The following is a 17,475-nucleotide window of genomic DNA, read 5'->3' as shown; positions in this document are numbered from 1 at the left end:
CCCCGCGCACCCTCTTTGCAACTCCGGACCGTCTGAGGATTTATTGCTTTTGAAGACTTTACTCCCCGGTACACGTCATTTTCCCCCTCTTCTTTGGGGGAAGAGGGGGTCCAGGGGAGCACCGTGTTTTTTGTTGGAGATTTCTTAAACATCCCTCCCTCCCTCCTCCCTCCGTGGTCTGGATATTCTGGGTGACTGCAAGAAGAGTTTTGGAGTTTTTTTCTTCTTCTTTTTTTTTTTTTCTTCCCTCCCTTACTCTTGAACTGAATTTGTTCTCTGTGCATGCCTCTACTGGAGCAAGGCTGGATCCTGAACCTCAGTGCATGTGGGGTGCAAAGCCTCGTTAATAATCCTGCAGTAATAGTAAAATGCAGATTGGATAATACGACTTCTTGCCAAAGGCTCCAATGAGTGGCACACAGTCCACAATCACGGACAGGTCAGTATGAAATAATTTTATGAAGCCTGTGCGCTGCTCAYAGCTCATGTGCTTTGGGTTCTGGCTTCAATGACAGTGTCAAAGATCTCTGGTCAGAGAAGATCAGGAAAGTGGGATTAAATTGAGTTTCTGGGGATCGATACATACTGGGGGTGGATGACTGTCAAGGCAACTAAGTTAACTTTGAAACTGAAGTATTTCAAGTCAAACTGCTTTCAAGCCTTCCAGCCTGACTGTAAGAACCGGAGACTCTATAATTCAGCTTCTAGGGCAGATTCATGCTGGTAGGAAAACCACAAGGAACTATTTCTATGTGAAATTAAAGCTGGCAAAGTGACAGAGTTGAGGACGCAGTTTGAGTCTTGAACTCAAAATCTTAGTGGAGGATACACTTGCTTTTCTTTAGGTCAATGAGTTGTAGCCTTTCAAAGAGAGGTCACCTCAGGTGAGGGCAGGAAGGATACTTGATGAGCAGGAATGTTTACTGGTGTCTACAGTACATTAACAGTAACCTACTACTTGCTTTGGATACCTGCTCAGGCCTCTGGGCTTCTCTGCAGGTGCTGCCATGTGCATTTCATTGGCTGTCAGGGATTCTCTCACTTGTACTGGGATGCTTCAGGGGCAGGTGAAAAAAAATGTTTTTTTTCTTTTCCCTGTTGTGAGAAAAATCAGTCAAGTAGGAAACATGCTTTTGAGACAGAGGTATGAAGTGCATGTCTAATTTTAATCTTTCTGGTTAGCTGAAAAGATACCTTTTTGATGCTTTTAAGCAAAAGGAACTTTTCCTTTAATGTGCATGTTTGGTGGTAATGGTGTGAATGTGTGTGAGACAAAGGCCTGCTTAGGCCTTAAATGTCCAATACAGGCAATTTTGATACAGAAGATACACCAGGATTGAGACAGAAGGATGGTGCTTTTGGGTGTCTGAGAGCCTTTTAGGTTCCATGAGTGGGCAGAAAAGAGACCAAGGTTAATTCTCATTAACACAGAGGCTTTTTCATAACTCTGTAGGTCTTAATAGTACAGAACTTGAGCAGCGTAAAATGGCTCTAGTGCAAGTATCATGTCTATTCTGCGTTGATTGCACTGTTCTTAGAGTACTAGGGCTTTGAAATGAATTGTGCAGTATTTTTTGTACTAGCAGAATATGTGACAGAAGAAAATGCCAACTTGTTTCTCTTTTGCTTGCATGTGTGTGAACACTAGCAGATGTTCTTGAGTTTCAGGACGTTTTTCTTCTGTACCATATAAGACAGTGATAGTAAAAGAAGGTGATGTTTCAGTGGCCTTGTGAGAATTTTGTCATATACTTAAGTCTGTGGGTCTTAAGGCAGCTTGCAAGACATCAAAAGGAACAACAGGGTTTTCRCACCAAGAAGTAGTTGGGTAGATGCATGAGAAAGAAAAGCATGAGGACGGGGAATTTGTTAATAAAAACAAAATACTTTCCATTATTGAGTTGGAACAGTCAAATTGAAAATGTAGCGGAGACAAAACATGTCTCCATTTCCTGGTGCTTTCAGTCATATCAAGTACATGTTTCTTTTTTGGTATTTCRTTAAGGTTTTGATTCAAAAGACTTTAAATGTCAGGGAAAGCGGCTGTCCACCCAGTTTTAGCAGTAAGAGCTTTCTAATGTCAGGGTTGTATGATGGTTGGGGAGATGGAGGGAAGTCAGGTCTTGTCTCTGTGCTTCACCTCTGACCTGAGACCCCCAGCTCTAATGGCAAGAAGGTAATTCAGCCTTCGTGGCCCATTCATTCCTTGGCTGAGACTTTCAGCAATGCCAAATGTGATGGTGTGCGTGTTCTCATGACAGGGACATCTGCTTACGGGAGTCTGGAAGAAGGCCACCCGTTCATTTTATCTACGGCATTATGCAGGATCTGGATAGAGGTGTCTTTTTTGTCACTGTTGTCTTAGCAGTATATTTGTGAAAGCTTGCTTTCCCAGCATGCCCAAGAAACCTCTATATTGTCTCTTTAGATCCAGCTCCTAAACTTGGAATAGAAAGCAGGTGCAATACAACTCTGCTTGTAGTGTCATTAGATCTACACACTACAAATCATATTACATGTTTAATTCTCTCTTTATTTATCAGTGACCTTCACTGGTGTGACTGAGTTGGGAACTGCCTTACAAACAAAACCAAAAAACACCTTGGGCCTGTGTCAAATGATATTATAAATAGGGCAGCATGGGCCTCCATTTTTCTCCATATTAGCTTTACATACTTGAATTTTACACATGCATAGCTGCTTAAGTCCCTGTTACAGACAGCAAATACTTTCTTTTATATCCCTTTAGCTTAAAATGGCTATCATACCATGTGTTTTGATAGCTGTTTGACATTCCTCTTGTCCAGGTTGCATTTGTTCCATCTTTTACATGTTTGGTGTGTTTTACATTCTTGTTGATTGGGTCGTTTATGATATTTAAGTATTTGTAAATTAGGAGGGATGCATGAATTGCCACTTTTAATGCTGCTTTATAGGCAATGTGATAAATTATTTTTCCTTAAGCCCTCTTCTTTTTTTTTCTCATAGCTTTTTTTTTTTCCCCCCCAGAAAGTTCAGTGGATTTTATTAGCTGAGACTGTGCTGAGATACAGTCACGCCAATTCACATCTGATGGTTTTTTGGATATTTGTCTCTGTGTATCAAACTGTAGCCCTATTCTCTTTGGTTATGCTCCATCCTCAGGTTGGATTCTGTTATCTCATCCAACTGATTGACAAGGCAACATAGTTTCTAGCATCTTTTCTGTTCAGTGTTTTAAGAACCTTAGAAAGTGAGTGCCTTGGGGAATGGGGGAATACCAGGTATTAAACAAAAAGACTAAAAGGTGTTGAGACTTTTGAGAGTACAGTGACTCCTCAGCAAAGTTATTCAGAAAAGAAGGTGAAAGCATCTGATGTGTGCCATGCCTGGCAGGCTATCCAGCTTTTGGAGAAACATGCAAAGAGTTTTACTTTTGTAAAATAGTACTCGAGATTTCGGAGTACATGCACAAACAAAAAGTAGTTCAGGATAGCCATGATGTCCCGTGTGACTTCTGATGGCATGAGCGATTCAGAACCGTAAGCAGTGACATTTACTCCCCCCTCTTTCTTTCAGGATGTTCTTTTACTGTGTCAGCTTCTTCTTTTCATAATCCTGTTGCCCACTGGACTGTATCAAACAATTCATTTTCAGCCTTATTGCTCTGCCACTTTATATTTGTAAATATTTACACCCTCTTAATTTAATCCTCTTTCAGCCATCCTGTATTTATTTAGGCCTCCTAAGGTGGCGTTTGTCTTGCATAACTTAATAAGTCTTTGGGATAGGCATCTGTATCAGAGCTGTTTGCCTAGATTGCCTTCATAGTGGAAGAAAATAGGCATATCTAGGGGACAAGTACTCATCTTAAAGTAGGCATCTAAAATTGGACAGATGAATGACAAAGTGCCTGCTTCTCTACGTCCAACTCCAGATTTAAGTGAGATCTACCGTACTGGTTTTGCCTGAGAATTTCTATTTTTTTCTTCTTCAAATTCCTGTCTAATTATTATTGGTAGGTTGGATTTTTGTTGCTGGATGCTGTTTTGGGCTGTGTGTCAGGTGTTGAGATTTTGGAGGGGGGATTGAACTACAGGGGTCATCTAAGACTAACTCTAGGACCTTATTCTGTGCAGTGGATGGCTGGGTAGGGCAAGTATGTTAGAGGAGATGTTTTCCTGTTATTTCTGTAGGATCACATATGAGTGTGTCCACATTCACTCACTTCAGAGATCTTCTGTCCCAGACACACTCAGGCGGGMTGTCTGGCTTTGGGCGTTGCTCTGTTCTGCAGTTTGTGGCAGGCGACACATGGCTGAGCAAGATAAGGGTTTTATTCTTTGCAGAGACATGCTGGGGCTGCGTTGAAATTCAGCCGTTTGCAGGCTCCGGTTGGCCACTAAAAGATCATCGGAACACTGCTGTATCCTGTTATGACACTAAAGAAATATTTGAATGGAGTTAATTTTTTTTTCTTGTAGTTAACTATATTTTTCTTCCTGCAAGCATTTCAAACACACTGTAGAGTTAAGCAATTGCACAGTTATGGAATCTGTTTTGTGTTTCTTTCTGATTATTAAAGCACTACAGAAGTATGGATGCTCTTGCTTCTTTTGGAGTATCTCATTGAGGCACTGATTACTCTTCCTATGCAGTTGCTGTCAAATGTGTTGTATTTATAAGAGTGCTGTAGTTTCTGTTGCTATGATTGGAAAATAGGAGAGGTAGAATTTACACATAATTACCCTTGAGAGGCTTTTAATTGCTGATTTGCTCTTCACTTGGTACTAAAATAGAACCTAATTGTTTCTAATCTGCTTAGATYCACTTTCACTGTCTTTGGCTGTTTATAAGTCCCCATGGTAATTGAGACTTCTCCTTTACCTAGATGGTGGGGAAAAAGCTGTTATATTTTTCAGCAGGGTAAGAGTAAAAGCATCATAGGAAATCATTGCTTAGTCTTGCTGAATAGTTAGATGTGATTACCTTGCGAATAGCGCATGTATTTAATTCATGGAATTTGTAAGATACAGTATTTATTGAACATAGGCTGCACTGGAAAGTCTTTTTCTAGTGGTAAAATGAGTAATTGCAATACAGGCATCACGGCAAGTTTTCTTTTGCTTTCTGTTGTTGTGCCATCACCGGGTCTGCAAATTAGAAGTTGACATAGTATGTGTGTAAACTCATTCTGTAATTTACCTTTTTTGAAGCTGTCAGAAGAGAGTACCATCTGTGATGTTTACTCTTGGCTAGGAAAGAAGTAAATGCCACCAGTTCATGTTGCATGGTTTATTAAGGTTTTCACTAGAGACAGAAGTTGACGTGAGCTTGATTTTCTAGTTTTGAATAGAGCTGTGGGCGTCATGATTATTTGGGTGGAGGCAGGAATGATATTTCATCTGGTAGCCCAATTATATAATCCTGTCTGTGCACACAACTCCTATTATGGCATTTATTAGTGTTTCTAATGGAAGAATGGCTAGTTCAGGAATGGTACAGGGTTGTAGACTTTTTCACTTTCAGGCTTTTTAAAATCTTGCCCAGATCCACAGGAATTAGGGTGTGATACATTTAGCAGTCAAGAACTCACCAGAGATAATTATGAAAAACTTAGAAAGTATGAGGGTTTGCATACAAAGCCTAGGGAAATGGTCTGGTGATAATCTGAGCTCCTCAGATACCGTTCCGGTCCAAGTGATATCTATGGAGGCTTGGGTAAATGTGAAACATTCAAACCCTGCTGCAAGATGGAGGGAACCCTGACTTTTCCAGCCTAAAATAGTCTGTTCTGTAGAGAATCTCTGACTTGTCACCATAGTGTCTGAACACTGGTAGTGCCTTGACACAACTAACAACTATCATGCATAAATTATTCTTTCTTTCACCCCTCATTTTGGGGAGAACTGTTTACACATTGGAGTGCTTTAGGATAACTAGTTTTGTTAATGTCTGCTGCTGTCCTGTTTAGAGATGGCCTTGTAAAAGATGTACATCTTACTCTTGGAGTAGAAGTTACTGAAGTCATTGAGCTTTGTAGGTGATCATTCATGATCTTAGACTGCTCTTTGTTCAGCTGACTTCTGTACTGATGAGCATAACACATGCAGGAGAAGAGTTTGGTCCTTGAGAGTGGCAGCACTGACTACAATCTTCCTCCTGGAAATCTAGGCAGTCTTCTGTTTATGCTGTGAACTACTATATATTGTATCATAAAAGTAATGATTTAGGTCTTAAATATCATTTGATAATCCATCAGAAGGTAACGTATCCGAGTTGCTAATGAAAATGCTTCTTGTAGAGGCTCTTCTGAGCATTTCTAAGACTCCACAGTTATTCCTGTGCCTGAGCATTCTCCCTTCTTTCACCCTAGTCCTGATATTTCATCTACTTTGAGAGAACTACCTCTTTTTTTGTGTAAGAAATGTCAATAGCACTAAGAGAAAATAGACTTGAATGCATGCTTTCTGGTAAGTGATACTATGTTACATTGTATTTTGTGGCCCTGTTCTGGATAATTACTAGGTTTAAAGAATATAAATGTTAGTTCAAGTCTTAGCTTGACTAAACTAAGGGTCAGGAGCCTGGATGTGTACAATGTCTCAACATAAGAAGAGGGGGCTCAAAATGGGGATGAGGAAAGGTGTGGCAAAGTTATTAGTAAAATGAAAAGGAATATAAAACCTACAGCGTATGATTAAAACGTACAAGGAGTAAAATACAAGGCAGGATACCAAGAAGTACAAAATAGGAAAAACATGTTTAGAAAAGGCAAGAAGAAACAGAATTTACTCATATTTTAAAATAAAATATGAAAACATTTAAAAATAAACACATTTTTAAATGACAGGAAAAAACAGTGTCTTTATTTTATGTTTAAATGTAAGCATATTTATAAATAGTAAAAACAAAACAAACAGCGTTCTGGCATTCACAAAATGTATGCTAAATATCACTTATGCTTTGTTATTACTCTGCATCCTTTTCTCGACTGTTTTCTGTGTTTTGTCTATTTGACTTACAAGACCAACTTGGGCAGGAACCCTTTCTTGAATAGTTGCACCGTTGAGCCACGTCTGTTTACATTAGTTGGCAAACTCTGAGAAGTTATCTACCAAGCTATTTTAAGCTTTGTTTTGACAACGCTGGGACTTCTGGTCTCCGTGATGTCGGTTGGTAACGTGCTTCATTAAATCAGGCTGGCACTGAAAAAGCAAGTGAATGGTGTCATTCCTGGGGCTGAATACCTGAGATGGAAAAGACCTTAAGCATAGTAGGGGAGCTCCTGTACTTGAAATAATTTGGTTCTAATCTGTTTGAATCTTTATCATATTAGTTACTTGGATGCTGTCAGATGTCCCACTGAAGGTATGCAGTGTCCCCTGCAGGACGCTAGCCTGCCTATAATGCATGCTATCTTGGAAGAGGCACTTAGGTTTCAGTTCATTTAAGGGGCTCATAAAAATTAAAACTTTTACAATGAGAGAACAGGTTGTTGCAGAAGAGGGCCTGTACTGTACAGCGTGAATTGACCAAAAGGGCCTCTTGTGGTGGTTATAAAGGAGTCGCAGTGTTGATGCTAGAAACCAAAGGGAGACTGCATGGGTATGGGAGTTTTTGGTTGCTCTGTTGGCACGACAGATGTGGTTTACACAAGGGCAAGACTCGAACTGGTTTTCATCTGTTTCTGAGCTCTTGAAATGTATATTAGAGGTCTTCAGAAATATTGGTGGAAATCAGTTTTTTATTTTTTGTTTTTTTTAAACTAAGTATGGTTCTTTCTTGAAACTGAGTAGCAGTGCAGCTAATTCAGGCCTTTGGGAGAAACTGATTTTGAATTTATTTGTAGACTATGAGTCCTGGTTGGTGATATCATAGGCAGTCATTTTACTGAGTACTTGGGTGACTTTCCGATGTGAGGCAGTAACCTATGAAGAGTTAGGTATGCTTTTGTGGAGTCCTGAATGAGCTGCAGTGCTGGAGGAGGTTTGGAAGGCTTAGGTGGGACCTGAATTGACCTGAAACAGCATTTCCTAGTCTGGAGGAAAAGGCCCATCTTTATTTAATAAAGCACTAGGCTGATCCAAGACAGGCATAGGATTTTGAGTCCACCACTCCCATAAACATACAAGCTTCAACATGCAGGTCTACCTGAAGTATCTGATGGCTGCTTGAAAGTCTTTTTGCCCTGTTATGATAGTGGCTCTTAGTGTAGCTTATTGGCAGCACATCAGACAAGGCGTCTCCTCTCAGTACTCCTGTAGCACAGAGGCACTATTGGATGCTTCTGCTGTGCCTGGCTGCAAAACAACATTCTGATGAGTAGGGAATTAGATCAGAGCCACCAGAAAAGTATTGGGAAAAGGTTAAAGAGGAGAATTGAGGGAGGGAAGCTATAATGAACAAGGTGTGTGTGTGGGGGGGGGGGAGACAGAGGGAGCGGCAAGAAAAAAGCTGCAGTGCAAGATAGAATAAAGTCAGTAGGAAATGACTGAGCAGGAGAGAAATGGGAGAGGTGGTGGCAATTACCAGATATGAGAGAGGTTTCCTGTCTGCCAGTACATTCTAAACGCACACATCAGCTCTAAAAGGACTTGCTAATATAAGGCAAGAGACCTTGATGGACCATGCTTGGACCAGAATGCTGCTGAGTTGTCCTACAGAGGACCAAAGATGCGTGTCTTTTAGTAGTAACTGTCTTTTCCTTGAGGAGGCCTTGCAGGTACTGTTCAGGACCAGAAAAATCTTTCAGCAATTATAATGACTTCTAAAACTTAGCTTCTCTCTGAATGACAGCATTCCCATGTGACAGCATTTGGTGCACAATGATGATAACTCCTGTTCTTTTGTTGAGAGGTTTTCAAAGTTGGTGCTTTCAAGTAGCAAAATAATGTGTGTTTCTGGTCTGTGTAGATAGGATAGCTTTTTCCACCCTCTCTTAAAAAATTGTTAGTATGCAATATCCTAAATTAGGCAATGACTTCAGCCAAAAGTAAACTGTTCTTATCAGATCATTTTTTAGGTTTTAGAAGGATTTTTTTTCCCCTCTGCAGCAAACTGTATAGCCATCTAACCTGAATTATATGGACAGCATCTTAATAACTTTGTAAAACAGTCATGGGCAACCATGAAAGAGATGAGAGAATGAATTTATAATATGTGAACTCCCTAAATGTTTGTGATTGGGGAGGGGAGATTGTTCCCCCATTTTGAGGGGAGATGGGTGGTCGGGGGGAAGAGATGGGGATCTGAAATACTTCTGTGGCAAGAATGAAAATTCTGAGCAGCTTAGAGATCTCATAATGATGAACTCTAGCTCTCAAGTTGGCAATTTGTTCTTGCAGTCTGAGTGATACAAAATGATAGGTTGTGGTTTGCCCTGTGTAGTCCGTGTGGTTTCACTAGCGGAAGTGGTTCATGTGGGTGAAGATCAGATCTTAGCTAACCAACAAGTTCAATCATTTTGGCTGATTAAGGTGGTATGGGGATACTGCAGAGAGAGCCGTTTGCAATTGTTGTGGGATTTTCTTTGTTTTTATCAATGCATGTTGTAAGGATGTGTCAAGGTCTGTAGGGCACTGGTTAAATTCATACCTCTCTCACAGACTTCTCTACCCTTGAGTTGCAGAACGTTCAGCAGTAGAAGAAATTATCTTTCAATAGTTCAGAAGAGGATATAGGATCTAAAAGAACTTTGTTCTGTATCTGGTCTAGTTGCTTCAGTGGCAGGTGCCCTCATGTATGAATTTAATAATACTTAACAGTTGGTAGGTATAATGTTGCTGAGCACTGCAGCCCTTTGAATGGTATTGAAAGGCCAAGTTTTATGCTCAAATATGTCGTGTCTCTGATATTATGTAAAATATTCAACCCATTCACATTATGGAAATTATTGTGAGAATAAAAACTCATAGTACTTAAAAAAGCAAGCATGCCTTTCTGTCCTTCCAATATGGAGAGCTGTAGGAATGCGGTGATAGCTTTAAATGCTAGCGTCTTGTTTACTTTGGATGTTAACCAGTGCAACTTCAGCTCTAYGTATCGCACAGCAAACCTTGACCTCCTCTCCCTCTTCCTTTTAGTAGACTTACCAGGTTTTGCACTCAACAGTGAGACGTTAGCTATGTTGTTCAGCATCTGCACCTGTTCACCCACGCTTTTCAATCTCACTTTGGAGATGGGGAATCTGGCCTTATTTTGGTTCAGTAATCCAGACTCACAGATTCTGGTTTAGTCCAGAAGAACACTCCTTTCCCGGCAGTGTGAAATGTGCTGCGCAGCTGTGAGTTACACTAGCGCTGTCTGGCAGGTGACAGCCTCATTGGAGGAGGCTGTTTCTCTCAGCAGTGTCCCTGGGTCCCTCGTAAAGCAGAAGCAGGTAATTAAGCTTAGATGGAAGGGGGGAGAGGAAATAACCTCGCAACAGGTTTGAGTTTCAGGCAGTCTGCAAATCTGAATGCTCTTGTCTGGAATTCAGCCAGATGGAAAGATCCCACCCCTTCCTCCCCCCCACCCCCCCCCCCCCTTTTTTTGTCATCGTGGTTCTGTGACTGCTGGGAGGCTGCTTCGCCAAGCCTGCTTATTTACTGCGATGACAAGAGCATCACGGTGGCTCATAGCGTGCTGAACATGTTGCTCCATCTGTTGCTAGTGATACGCTGAGAAAATGGCTCCTTCAGATCTATAATGTGCTTTCTGGAATATTAATGTGTTTTTGAGTCCTTGGATCAACAAATTACTTTAGAAAATTGCAGAACTTTACTCCATCAAAATATGTTGGTCCTCTGTCTGCTTTTACTGAGAATAAATTTTCCAAAATAAAAAGTGGGTTTTTTAGTGTGTGTAGTCATTTCAGGTTTTTGCCCCCCCCCTTTTTTTTTTTTTTTAAGTAAATATCTGAAATCAAAAGTGAAATTGGCTCAGAAAGAGCATTTCAACAGCTAGGTAAAAAGGAAAAAATAACAAAGAGCATACAAATAACGAAGTGGTATTTTTGGTTTTTTTTTAATTTGTAGTGAGTTTTGAGGACAGGCACAAAAGGACTCTGGACACTTCAAACAAGGACAGTCCTATTCAGGGACTTTGTTTATTTAAATCCTTGTGTGAAATCTCTTCATCTTCATCTCAAAATCCTCTTTGGATCAGTTTGCCGTGGTAGTAAATTTAAAACACAGTGATGAGCTTTATGGAAATGAGAAGCCTGCTCAAATATCTGGGACCCAAAGATGGAAAGTTTGTTTCCTGTGGGATTTTAAAAAATATTTTCTTAGTCACGCTAAAGCTAGTAGTGTTCTTGGAGGTGGCTCTGTGCTCTGCGAATCCTTGAGCACTACATCCTCCCTTTGTCTCTATATCACCTCTCCAGCTGTGTACGCAGTGGAGATAGATGTCAGTCTGCATGAATCTGGCACAGGAATAACAAATCTGTGGGGCAGTCCTTTGTCAGTGACAAATACTTTGGCTGTCACTGAGGCCCCAGGATCTGWTTCTCAATGGCAGTCGACTCAATTCAGTTGAATGACAACGTTGCAGGAAGAAGTGCCCRGTGGCAAATGAATTCCATCTTTTAAGATTTCCCCCTTCTCTACTTTACCCCTCATCTCTCTCTTTTCCATCATGTGGAGATGTTTACTTTAGATTAAAGCCCTTCTGTTGATATCTGAGTGGTTTCCATGCTGCAGTTGGTCAGATTACATGTATACCATTTCATCTTTTTGCCCAGGCTTCTGAAGTCGAGAAGTTGCCTTACTGCAGGCAGTTCATAAATTTAAAGCAAATATCATTTTCTTTGCTGACTTAATGCACTAACTGCTGCTATGTTTTGCTGGTGCCCTGTGCTTGATTTTTTTATGTCCACAAGTTTCTTGCGTATGTGGTGACTTGAATCATCTCAGTTACTTCAACTCAGCTGTTGGTTATGGTGATATGCATTTTTTTTAATCCTGTGAGGATATTTGACTGTGGACAACTGCTCATGGGTAGTGAATGCGTTTAGTGGAAACTAGAGAGAGATGTCTGTATATTGGCATTTGGAGCATGCATTGATAAAACATTGAGGGAGTTGTGGTTTCTTGCAAGCATGGATGCCTCTCAGATTTAGGTGATAAGAGCAGCTAGAAGGGCTTCGGTAGGTAAGCTGCTTTCATTCTCTGAGTAAATGGAAATGAGATCAAACTCAGAATTAAAATGGAAATCTTAATATATTATTTAATTTCATAAATTTGATGATCCAATGTTAGCTGAAAGGTGACTGCAATTATTGTGTTAAAGTTTTCTTGTTTTTAGAACTGCTGCTTCTCTGGAGTTTAAAGCAGGAAGTCTCTCCTGAAGGGCAACATACAATTCTCAGCCTGTGAGCAAAGATTAAAAAATTCAGATGAATCAGCTACCAGGCGCCATTGAAGAGAAGTCTTGCCTTTTCAAGGAAATGTAACATCATAATTACACTGGTATAACTAGCTATGTGTTGGAATTTCAAAGTAAGAGGCAGATGCGCTGTTGTAGTTAGAATGCTGAAGTTGTCTGGCAAGGTCTAAAACCTTCTTTCTCTTCCTACCCATCTCCTGATCCCTTGAATGGCTTCAGTGGTGTGCTTTACACATGATAATCTGCTGTGGATGGGGAGATGGAGAGCCYTGGAAAAGACTGTTGATTATATACTGGCTGGAGGGCAAAGGAGAAATTGTCAATAGGACAGACTCGGAAATAAAATTAGTTGTAGAGGAGATAAACTGCTATTTGGCGCGTATCATACAACATCTGGAAACACCGTGAATTCTGAATATCAGTGGTTGTATTTGTCTTGTCACACTGAAGGGATGAGAGAATGAAAGTAGGTGCTAGTGCATTAAGGGAATGGATCTCTGCGTTTTCAGAGCCTGGGGCTGTGAACACAGGTATTGCTGCCTTGCGTTTTGTTTTTTTCTGATTTTAGAAGGTGGGAGTGTAGGACTTCAAATGTGTCTCTTGCTTATGGGGTCAAATTTCTGATGCAGTTCATGTCCTTTAGCTTTTGATTTGTATTATAGTGTAAAGCTGAGGCAGGATGGAATCCACATTGAGTTGAGAAAGACCTGCAAAGATCTTGGGAAAGAATGAGTCAAAGTCTTCCCCCCCCCCCCCCCCCCCGCAATTCTTGGTATAAAACGAGTAGTTGGTAGAATTTATTAGGTCTGAAAATATTTCTTGTTGAAAGTTTCCAGCTCTAGAGTGTACCATAACAAGGTATTGAACGCTAAAACCATGTTAGTCTTCTTGGTTTTTGATCTCTTTGAATTATGACACAATTTTAGCAACAGTGTTTAGCARCTTGCTATAGATGGAGAAGATTTTGTCTTGGAAAATGGAGCACTCCTGTTTTCATTTTTCTTTCTTTTGAAATTGTTAACCATACAATAATTACTATTCCCCCTCTTTGGTTTAGTATGCTTCTTTGGCACTGATTCAAGTTTGAATTTAGGGACTGGCATGGATTTCATATTTTGGAGGGTTTTTTTTTTTTTTTTTTTNCATAGCAGGCTTACTGGAATCAGTTGAACTTATTTCAATGACAGGATAAGCAGAAATTTGTTTATATAGGCTGTTCTAAAATGTTTAATGCTTTCTAAAATTGTTCATAGTGAAAGATCAAGGAAGGAAACAGTGTGACCTTTTAAATGAAACTCCATATATCCATTTTTCTATGCCAGAAGTCAGCCCAGACCATGGGTGACTTGAAAGAATTAGGGTTCTTGAGCTTAAAGGAACTTTCACTTTTTGCTTTTACAGATAGGATTTTTTGTTTGTGTCACAGATTTAGCAGCCTTTACTGCTGTCTCTTCATCAGTTTCCGTTTTTGTACCATAACTTTGTCATTTTAATTATTGTCTGGAGGAAATTATCAAATAGCATGTTGTCTGTCACAGTTTAGAATGACGGGTGCTTCTGTAATTTTTTTGATTAGCTGATTCTTTACTTCAATAATATCTATTATTAATAAATGTTTCCAATTCAACAATTGTGCTTAAGTTTTAGTGACTTCAGAGTTTTCATATTTGAAGATAATTTTTTAAGCACTGCATTTTGCTCAGGGTTAATGCAGCCATGCATTAAAAACAGACAGATGTGGTTCAGTCTTTTAATGATTGACTCTGTTAAGTAGGTTGCCAGTCTAATCCAAACTTGTGCTTTTTAGTCAGCTAGCCGGAGCCCAGAAGGTGGGTTTAGCTTAGAGCAAAGCTAGAGCATTCTTATGGTGAATCATTCAGTGAGGTGCATAATAAATAGGGTCCTACCTCAAGTAATAAATTGAGAGCTGTTGTATTTTCTTCTCCTCTACCCCTGCTTTTACATTCTTCCACCCTGCTCAGTTTATCAACATCTCTAACCTCTAAAATGCCCTTGCTTATTCCTTACTGGGTAGCGCTTCTCCAGTGCTTATGCTACATTTGATTTGATCTCCTCTTGTTTGCTCTGTGTTGATTCTTCCTTTACATTTTGCCTGTCATTCTTGCAGATTCTGTCCCTGTAATTCCATCTAGTGAGTGTTGAAACTGTATCTGCTAATATACTTAGAAAGTTGAAGGGCATTTATAGGAGGTTCTCATCCTGCATCTAGGACCCTAAAACCTCTTCAATAACTCTCTTGTATCAGACACCTCTGAAACCTGAAAGCTTGCAGGTCTGTCTGCTTACTTGCATGTGGGTTGGTAGCATTCAGTTTAAGTTTCCTTCCCAATTAGTTGTATATGCCAAATATTTGTGACTTGTTTTCTCTACCTCTCAGTGCTGCCTTCACTTCTCCTACCAGTCTTTTTTAAAAGGTTATGGTACCGACATAAGATAGCATGGATGAGTACTTAAAATGGGGTTAAATAATCTGGATAGTGTTCCTACTTTAGTAATTGCTTGTCTGCTTTCTTAGTGCAAGAATAATTTCCTGTATTGCAACTCATCTTCAAAAAATAGGGAAGTGAGGTACAGAAAATTTAAGTGATGTTTCTAAGGAGGTGGGATAATAAAAGGTTTGTATGTGTCAAATAGTGGTATTGTAAAATTATAATTGTATCTGATATAAGTAGTCCTTAAATTGTCTACTGTGACATGCAGAAATTTCGAAGAGGAAGCTTCTGTATCTTTAACTTCCGCTGACATGTAATGTAACATGCTTCAGATATTCAAATGAAATATTAACTGGTTTGTTCATTAAGGCATCTTCTGTTTTCCATAAAGTATGCCAAAAGTGGCCAGGCATAAGATTTCTTAGTCATAAGCTGCTCGTGAGCTGTTGATATTACAGGCCAATAAAAGTTTCTGAAAGAATGTGATCTATGCTTTGAAGGCAGAAAGGCCGAACTTGTCCACTCTTCATGTGTCAAGTGTGCACAGTTCTGCACATGGCAGAGAGGAAGCGTCTCTAAGGTGACGGAACAAGTGTGCAGATAACAGCTGCAGTTCTGGCAACATTTGTGTGCTGTTACAGTCAGAAACCATACTGGAGAATCGGTATCAGTTTTGTGAAGATGTGACGTCAGAGACCAAGATGAATCTAAAGGAGAAGTAAAAGGTGCATGAGCTGAAAGCAAGGCAGCACAGGCACGAAGGCAAGCTGTGGTTGGCAGTTCTCTTCAGCGACAAGAACGAAGGGCCGTTGTAAATGAAGTATGAGAGCTCTGACCCTTTCCTCTCTCTCAAAAAAAAAAAAAAAAAAAAAAGCGCAGAGGGGAGGCTTGCTTTTAGTACAGTGCACGTGTACTAAATACCAAGAATTTTCACTAAATAAGCATTCACCATACTCCCCACTACTAAACTGAAGTTGAGTGTTCCTAACGTGTTAGAGACTTTTTCAGTAGGTGTCTGCGTGCGAAGTAATGGTTTGCTATTTTTATACTTGAAAACACACAGATGTTTCTCAGATGTGTCCAAAACTTGCAATTGATCTAGTGGACTTTGTGTTCTTGCCATGTCTTACTGAAATATGTGAGAGTTCTTGCATATCCTTTTGCCTATATTCGTGTATTTACTCTCTCTCTCAGAAAAAAAAAATCTTTTGCAAGTTCCTGTTTATTTGAGATGAGGGGGTTGGATTTGTTGCCTTATGTAAAAGGTGGGAGAAGTTAACATCCTAAGCCCATCAAATGAAAGGGAGAAAAGGAGTGTCAGTGCTTACAATATATTGCTYTAAGTTGTATAATGATCTTAGGGGCTATGGAAGTGCAAAGGCAAGCTTTTTGTATCTTGATGTAATGCATTATAATCTTGGGGATTGAAAATGTACGTATCTAATCATCCCATCTTCTGGTAGTATTTGAACTAAATTCTTTTCAAGTGTAGGCTTCTTCATCCTGGCCTCTTTGAACTGCCCACAAATTGTGAGAGAGGTTCAGCCTGTTCAGCTAAGCTGCAAACAGGATGCTTAGTCCTCAGTGTATTCAGGCCTTGTGGTGTTTTATTGTAGAAGCTCAACAGTGGTGGTGATCAGATTCAGAGCTCTTGTTGCAGCTTCCTAGATCTTTTTTTTGCAGGGGTGTGGACTCCCTCCCTTGGGGACCACTTCACTTCCGCAGTATGGAGCTCTGGGAAGCTGTTCTTTTCCCATGCCTGGCTCCTTATTGGGGTAAAGGTCTGTGAATTCTGCGTAAATATTTACCATATCCCATCCTAACCAGCTGAGAGCTGCTAATATTGTTATTTAACAACAAGAAAAACTTTGCTTATTTTGCTTGCAGGGTGTGCGATTTGTGTATGGCCGAGAAGCGAAGCATTCTTTAATCAATAGAGAATCTAAGGAGGGCAGTAGAGGCTAAAACTGTTGTTACCTGACACAGAATGATAGAACAAAGGGACATGGAAATTCTGGGAAGTTTATCTTGAAATACGAGGGCTTGTAGCTTGCAGTTGTGATGTTTCAAATGTAACTTAACTGTCTTACTACACTTTTTTTTTTTTTTTTTTTTAAAGGACAAGTCAATCTGCCTAAACAAGGAGAACCTTTCACCATTCCTCCCCTGTTTTTGGCAGATGTTTCTTTTTCAGTGATATGAAAAGTAGTGTCTCTTGCCATGTCTTCTTTACCTTCCTTTTCTTCTATTGTCCAGGAACATAGAAATGGAGAGAAAAGGCTGCAGTGGCTATTTCTGAAGCTTTTAAGATTGATTCATGGTACAAATAAAATCTCCCCCCACATGTTGATGCCAATAAGGGAGTTTTTATATTGAAAGGGACTGAAAATGTCCCCTTTGAGGTAAAGGCACAACATGAGGTTGCAGTATATTCCTGTTGTATTGCTCTGTTTGCTCACTGACCCAAATGGTTTCAAATTAAATATTTCACATGTGAATTTAAAAAAGCAAGCACTCTTTGCTCAGAGGAATTTGAGTTTTGCCAGGATGTAATAAATAATACTCTGCAATGTTACACATTTTTGTTCTTACAGTTGTAAAGTGACTTACAAATGTTAAACTTAGGGTGTTTTCCCGCAGTAAATAGTATCCAGTTTTATTGAAGGGTAAACTG

General features: G+C 39.8%; 1 protein-coding gene across 3 annotated transcripts in view; it reads left to right on the top strand.

Moving 5' to 3' along the window:
* The first annotated feature begins 6 nt into the window (after positions 1–6).
* ARHGEF12 (Rho guanine nucleotide exchange factor 12) overlaps positions 7–17,475 on the top strand; it is a 78,556-nt gene continuing 61,087 nt past the window's right edge. For all 3 annotated transcript variants that reach the window (XM_026073020.1, XM_026073022.1, XM_026073021.1), the window contains exon 1: positions 7–439. In XM_026073020.1, coding sequence (XP_025928805.1) covers positions 408–439 — 32 coding nt within the window. In that variant the 5' untranslated portion in view covers positions 7–407. The remainder of the gene's footprint in view (positions 440–17,475) is intronic.

This window comes from Apteryx rowi, unplaced genomic scaffold (assembly GCF_003343035.1).
Source record: "Apteryx rowi isolate R43461 unplaced genomic scaffold, aptRow1 scaffold_356, whole genome shotgun sequence".
In the NCBI taxonomy this organism is placed as follows: Eukaryota; Metazoa; Chordata; class Aves; order Apterygiformes; family Apterygidae; genus Apteryx; species Apteryx rowi.
This window is presented reverse-complemented; position numbering and strand designations above follow the sequence as displayed.